Source organism: Patiria miniata, unplaced genomic scaffold (assembly GCF_015706575.1).
Source record: "Patiria miniata isolate m_02_andy unplaced genomic scaffold, ASM1570657v1 HiC_scaffold_20, whole genome shotgun sequence".
NCBI lineage: Eukaryota > Metazoa > Echinodermata > Asteroidea > Valvatida > Asterinidae > Patiria > Patiria miniata.
Window position 1 is genome coordinate 36455415 of NW_024037059.1, and position 7437 is coordinate 36462851.

The 7437-nt window shown below is 40.3% G+C and overlaps 1 protein-coding gene across 5 annotated transcripts; it reads right to left on the minus strand.

Moving 5' to 3' along the window:
- Positions 1 to 92: 92 nt before the first annotated feature.
- LOC119728921 lies at positions 93 to 1882 on the minus strand. 5 transcript variants are annotated; one of them, XM_038201364.1, is made up of 4 exons: positions 1736 to 1882; positions 1217 to 1361; positions 910 to 1031; positions 93 to 749 (listed from the first exon to the last, which is right to left on the minus strand). In XM_038201364.1, the coding sequence occupies exons 2-4, from the start codon at positions 1325 to 1327 to the stop codon at positions 275 to 277; spliced, it is 708 nt and encodes a 235-aa protein (XP_038057292.1). In that variant the 5' UTR covers positions 1328 to 1361; positions 1736 to 1882; the 3' UTR covers positions 93 to 274. The 5 variants fall into 5 exon arrangements, 4 of the variants coding, with proteins under 4 accessions (XP_038057292.1, XP_038057293.1, XP_038057291.1 ...); XM_038201365.1 differs by having other exon boundaries at positions 1696 to 1882; XM_038201363.1 differs by having other exon boundaries at positions 1608 to 1882.
- Between the last annotated feature and the right edge of the window lie 5555 nt (positions 1883 to 7437).

Consider the following 7437-nt stretch of genomic DNA (forward strand, 5'->3'; position numbering starts at 1 on the left):
TATTAAAATCATACTAAGAGCTTCTCTTGCATATACATCACAATTTGGTTTTATCATCGTAAATTATTTTAACCACAAATTTGACACTTCGAAATATTCTGTAAACATGTATGACTATAGTATTGAATATATTAACTAATCTTAGTATTTTGCTGCAGTGTTCTACGAGGAATAAATCTGGGAGTCAGAAAAAATCTAGAATATCTGCATGTTTCTGAATAATTTGTGAATTTGGTTCCCCTATTCTTGAAAACTGGGAATTTGATTTCAGAGTTTACTTGAGCAAACACCTTTTTGACGGAAGTAGGTGCAGCATTTTTTCAAGACCTAATTCTTTCAGTAAATCCTTACAATTACCAGCAACTTCTTTCATTTTATTAGAGTGCTGACCACCGTATTCAAATGTTCCTTCATTCAAACTTTTTGGCTTTGAAGTTCCACCATGTGATGCTTCTCCATCTGAATCAGCTGAGAGACAAACACACCCAGCAGGATTACAATGTGATGCTTGATCACTTACAATGCTGCCCTCTGGATTTTGTGAGAGACAGTTTTCTGAAACAGCATCAGTTTTATCTTCTTCATCAACATCAGTTGAGTTTGTATTCTCACTTGTTGAGTCATTTCCTCCAGAAATAATTCTGAGTTCTTCTAGCAGTGATGCTATTCTTGATTCATCACTGGCACTCAGGCTCAACGTTGGTGGGGTTTTGGAAGTTCTAGATCGCTCTGCAAATGTCTTCAATGCCCTACAAAACACAATTCAGAGCAATAACTAAATATAAGTATGGATTTGCATTGGTACTTCTTGGAGGGAAACATACACAAACTTCACAAAGCATTCTTTTCTTGAGACATTAACCATGGAGATATGACATTTCTTGAAGTCACAGTTGACACTGAACATACCAAAGAATTCCCTTATAGAATGATGCAGAGGTTTCCAGTTGGACATGATGGGCAAATCCTCTGTTGAATGCGTCTTGTAAGACTGCCTCTTGTCCTGCACTGTAACCATCTCTGTAGCCCTCCTTGAATCATAAAAAAGGAGAATGGTAATTAGGGAGAAGGTACTACTAGCGATAAAAGAAATTATTAAACAACCACATCTGCAACACTTCTTCCTCCCTTCATGTTAACTGTTGACAAAACGTGGGGTAATTACTTAAAGTGTTAACAATCTCCAGGATAACTTAACGTAGTTATGATCTCATACTTTCATGTGGGAAGCCTTCAGTTTACTCCACTCGACATCAACAACAAAATTATCCTCCTCCTCTTCTTCAGTGTTGTCATGGAAACAGTCAACTTCCTGAGTGGATGCCATGATGAAATGTCTGTCATCTCAGGTCTTCAGGCGACTATAAAATCAGAGAGAACATTTTCTATGGTAAATATGTCCAGAATAAAAAGTACATTAACTTACATGATTGAGTGGCCTAGCCAATGACAATCATGACAATGTGAGCTGAACATGAGATGGAGGCTTGAGCGATGTGATCAATATAGCGCCCTCTAGCGACTATATAATTACTGCACATTCAATGATTCATCATGTTCAACACGAACTCCAAACTGACATGGTTGTGTACTAATGCGGATGGAACCTTTTGCAAACTTAGGGACTGACGCTGCTCCAGGTCTGAGAACATTGTCATAGAAAACTAGTTGAAAACAACTTTGAAACAAACAAAAATCGTGGGGAGTAAATAAATAGCGGAGCTGTCACACGTACTTTACAGTCGGGTGCTTTTGGTTTCTCATGGTTCAATTTTATATGAAGAAGTCTGGGCATAGTTATTCCCACGGGTGCGGTGCAGGTGGCCATTTGGTTGGTAATCGTCAACTTGTGCCACCCTTTGCGTATTGGTAACGCATTCATTAAAAGTTCTAAAGGGAACCAGTACATTACACCTGTACACAAAAATTGTGTACATTGAGAAACAGGGGAGTGTTCGTGGGTGTGGGTATTTTGCGGAACTTGCAGAACGTGCAGAACTCTGCGGAACTCTGCAAAATTGTTAATAAAACACTAAATTAAGATGAAATACTGGCTTTAAAAGTACAACAAGCGACAAATCTCATTATTAAGTCTCAAAATCGTCACATTCTACCCTGAAATAAATTGAAAATAAAAGATTTCCCACCTGTTTGTGCCGTCGTATAATAATTGTGTGTAGTATTTGCAGAACAGTGCAGAACACATGCTGTACAGGGATACATGCCGTTTACAAACCAAGGGTGCAGCTTTGACTCAGTGCTCTGTGAAGCACGTGTTTTAAACAGTTGATAGGGGGATAATGTACCGCTGCAGAACGAATTCTGCAGAAGTAACATTATGGAATAATCGTAATGTTTTATTTGCAATGTCAACAATTGTCTTATATCCTCCACAAGTTTATGGGAAGGCCTTCTGTATCAATAGTTCCATGTTTTACCCAGGCAACGCAATCAATGGGTATGGGCCTCCGAGAGTTTCGCGTTTTACACAGGCAGAATCAAAATTAAAAATCATCACAATGTTTTAATTTTAATCTGGATAAGTGTAAGGGTTATTTGTCCAAATAGGCCTATGCACGGTATGTGCAGTATACGCGTACTGGCTCCGATGCCGTAGGAGGGGGCATCTTTAGCGCTGCAGAACCAACATTAGAAATCGTCACAATCTTTTAATTTTAATCTGGATAAATGTATTATATTCTCAACAACTCCTCTGATTTTTTTCTTTCCGAAATTCACCCGGGAAGACCTTTTAAAATGAGAGTTCCGCGTTTTACCCACCTAGGTTTTTTGTCCAAGTAGGCCTATGCACGTTATGTGCAGTGTACACGTACTGGCTCCGATGCAGTAGGAGGGGGCATCTTTAGCGCTGCAGAACCAACATTAAAAATCGTCACAATCTTTTAGTTTTAATCTGGATAAATGTATTATATTCTCAACAACTCCTCTGATTTTTTTCTTTCGGAAATTCACCCGGGAAGACCTTTTAAAATGAGAGTTCCGCGTTTTACCCACCTAGGTTTTTTGGTCCAAGGAGGCCTATGCACGTTATGTGCAGTGTACACGTACTGGCTCCGATGCCGTAGGAGGGGGCATCTTTAGCGCTGCAGAACCAACATTAAAAATCGTCACAATCTTTTAAATTTAATCTCGATAAGTGTATTATATTCTCAACAACTCCTGTGATTTTTTTCTTTCCGAAATTCACCCGGGAAGACCTTTTAAAATGAGAGTTCCGCGTTTTACCCACCTAGGTTTTTTTGTCCAAGGAGGCCTATGCACGTTATGTGCAGTGTACACGTACTGGCTCCGATGCCGTAGGAGGGGGCATCTTTAGCGCTGCAGAACCAACCTTAAAAATCGTCACAATCTTTTAGTTTTAATCTGGATAAATGTATTATATTCTCAACAACTCCTCTGATTTTTTTCTTTCGGAAATTCACCCGGGAAGACCTTTTAAAATGAGAGTTCCGCGTTTTACCCACCTAGGTTTTTTGTGCAAATAGGCCTATGCACGGTATGTGCAGTATACGCGTACTGGCTCCGATGCCGTAGGAGGGGGCATCTTTAGCGCTGCAGAACCAACATTAAAAATCGTCACAATCTTTTAATTTTAATCTGGATAAATGTATTATTTTCTCAACAACTCCTCTGATTTTTTTCTTTCGGAAATTCACCCGGGAAGACCTTTTAAAATGAGAGTTCCGCGTTTTACCCACCTAGGTTTTTTTGTCCAAGGAGGCCTATGCACGTTATGTGCAGTGTACACGTACTGGCTCCGATGCCGTAGGAGGGGGCATCTTTAGCGCTGCAGAACCAACCTTAAAAATCGTCACAATCTTTTAAATTTAATCTGGATAAGTGTATTATATTCTCAACAACTCCTGTGATTTTTTTCTTTCCGAAATTCACCCGGGAAGACCTTTTAAAATGAGAGTTCCGCGTTTTACCCACCTAGGTTTTTTTGTCCAAGGAGGCCTATGCACGTTATGTGCAGTGTACACGTACTGGCTCCGATGCCGTAGGAGGGGGCATCTTTAGCGCTGCAGAACCAACATTAAAAATCGTCACAATCTTTTAATTTTAATCTGGATAAATGTATTATATTCTCAACAACTCCTCTGATTTTTTTCTTTCCGAAATTCACCCGGGAAGACCTTTTAAAATGAGAGTTCCGCGTTTTACCCACCTAGGTTTTTTTGTCCAAGGAGGCCTATGCACGTTATGTGCAGTGTACACGTACTGGCTCCGATGCCGTAGGAGGGGGCATCTTTAGCGCTGCAGAACCAACATTAAAAATCGTCACAATCTTTTAAATTTAATCTGGATAAGTGTATTATATTCTCAACAACTCCTCTGATTTTTTTCTTTCCGAAATTCACCCGGGAAGACCTTTTAAAATGAGAGTTCCGCGTTTTACCCACCTAGGTTTTTTTGTCCAAGGAGGCCTATGCACGTTATGTGCAGTGTACACGTACTGGCTCCGATGCCGTAGGAGGGGGCATCTTTAGCGCTGCAGAACCAACATTAAAAATCGTCACAATCTTTTAATTTTAATCTGGATAAATGTATTATATTCTCAACAACTCCTCTGATTTTTTTTCTTTCCGAAATTCACCCGGGAAGACCTTTTAAAATGAGAGTTCCGCGTTTTACCCACCTAGGTTTTTTTTGTCCAAGTAGGCCTATGCACGTTATGTGCAGTGTACACGTACTGGCTCCGATGCCGTAGAAGGGGGCATCTTTAGCGCTGCAGAACCAACATTAAAAATCGTCACAATCTTTTAATTTTAATCTGGATAAATGTATTATATTCTCAACAACTCCTCTGATTTTTTTCTTTCCGAAATTCACCCGGGAAGACCTTTTAAAATGAGAGTTCCGCGTTTTACCCACCTAGGTTTTTTGGGTCCAAGTAGGCCTATGCACGTTATGTGCAGTGTACACGTACTGGCTCCGATGCCGTAGGAGGGGGCATCTTTAGCGCTGCAGAACCAACATTAAAAATAGTCACAATCTTTTAATTTTAATCTGGATAAATGTATTATATTCTCAACAACTCCTCTGATTTTTTTCTTTCCGAAATTCACCCGGGAAGACCTTTTAAAATGAGAGTTCCGCGTTTTACCCACCTAGGTTTTTTTGTCCAAGGAGGCCTATGCACGTTATGTGCAGTGTACACGTACTGGCTCCGATGCCGTAGGAGGGGGCATCTTTAGCGCTGCAGAACCAACATTAAAAATCGTCACAATCTTTTAATTTTAATCTGGATAAATGTATTATATTCTCAACAACTCCTGTGATTTTTTTCTTTCCGAAATTCACCCGGGAAGACCTTTTAAAATGAGAGTTCCGCGTTTTACCCACCTAGGTTTTTTGTCCAAGTAGGCCTATGCACGTTATGTGCAGTGTACACGTACTGGCTCCGATGCAGTAGGAGGGGGCATCTTTAGCGCTGCAGAACCAACATTAAAAATCGTCACAATCTTTTAGTTTTAATCTGGATAAATGTATTATATTCTCAACAACTCCTCTGATTTTTTTCTTTCGGAAATTCACCCGGGAAGACCTTTTAAAATGAGAGTTCCGCGTTTTACCCACCTAGGTTTTTTTGTCCAAGGAGGCCTATGCACGTTATGTGCAGTGTACACGTACTGGCTCCGATGCCGTAGGAGGGGGCATCTTTAGCGCTGCAGAACCAACCTTAAAAATCGTCACAATCTTTTAAATTTAATCTGGATAAGTGTATTATATTCTCAACAACTCCTCTGATTTTTTTCTTTCGGAAATTCACCCGGGAAGACCTTTTAAAATGAGAGTTCCGCGTTTTACCCACCTAGGTTTTTTTGTCCAAGGAGGCCTATGCACGTTATGTGCAGTGTACACGTACTGGCTCCGATGCCGTAGGAGGGGGCATCTTTAGCGCTGCAGAACCAACCTTAAAAATCGTCACAATCTTTTAAATTTAATCTGGATAAGTGTATTATATTCTCAACAACTCCTCTGATTTTTTTCTTTCCGAAATTCACCCGGGAAGACCTTTTAAAATGAGAGTTCCGCGTTTTACCCACCTAGGTTTTTTTGTCCAAGGAGGCCTATGCACGTTATGTGCAGTGTACACGTACTGGCTCCGATGCCGTAGGAGGGGGCATCTTTAGCGCTGCAGAACCAACCTTAAAAATCGTCACAATCTTTTAAATTTAATCTGGATAAGTGTATTATATTCTCAACAACTCCTCTGATTTTTTTCTTTCCGAAATTCACCCGGGAAGACCTTTTAAAATGAGAGTTCCGCGTTTTACCCACCTAGGTTTTTTTGTCCAAGGAGGCCTATGCACGTTATGTGCAGTGTACACGTACTGGCTCCGATGCCGTAGGAGGGGGCATCTTTAGCGCTGCAGAACCAACATTAAAAATCGTCACAATCTTTTAATTTTAATCTGGATAAATGTATTATATTCTCAACAACTCCTGTGATTTTTTTCTTTCGGAAATTCACCCGGGAAGACCTTTTAAAATGAGAGTTCCGCGTTTTACCCACCTAGGTTTTTTGTCCAAGTAGGCCTATGCACGTTATGTGCAGTGTACACGTACTGGCTCCGATGCAGTAGGAGGGGGCATCTTTAGCGCTGCAGAACCAACATTAAAAATCGTCACAATCTTTTAGTTTTAATCTGGATAATTGTATTATATTCTCAACAACTCCTCTGATTTTTTTCTTTCCGAAATTCACCCGGGAAGACCTTTTAAAATGAGAGTTCCGCGTTTTACCCACCTAGGTTTTTTTGTCCAAGGAGGCCTATGCACGTTATGTGCAGTGTACACGTACTGGCTCCGATGCCGTAGGAGGGGGCATCTTTAGCGCTGCAGAACCAACCTTAAAAATCGTCACAATCTTTTAAATTTAATCTGGATAAGTGTATTATATTCTCAACAACTCCTCTGATTTTTTTCTTTCCGAAATTCACCCGGGAAGACCTTTTAAAATGAGAGTTCCGCGTTTTACCCACCTAGGTTTTTTTGTCCAAGGAGGCCTATGCACGTTATGTGCAGTGTACACGTACTGGCTCCGATGCCGTAGGAGGGGGCATCTTTAGCGCTGCAGAACCAACCTTAAAAATCGTCACAATCTTTTAAATTTAATCTGGATAAGTGTATTATATTCTCAACAACTCCTCTGATTTTTTTCTTTCCGAAATTCACCCGGGAAGACCTTTTAAAATGAGAGTTCCGCGTTTTACCCACCTAGGTTTTTTTGGTCCAAGTAGGCCTATGCACGTTATGTGCAGTGTACACGTACTGGCTCCGATGCCGTAGAAGGGGGCATCTTTAGCGCTGCAGAACCAACATTAAAAATCGTCACAATCTTTTAATTTTAATCTGGATAAATGTATTATATTCTCAACAACTCCTCTGATTTTTTTCTTTCCGAAATTC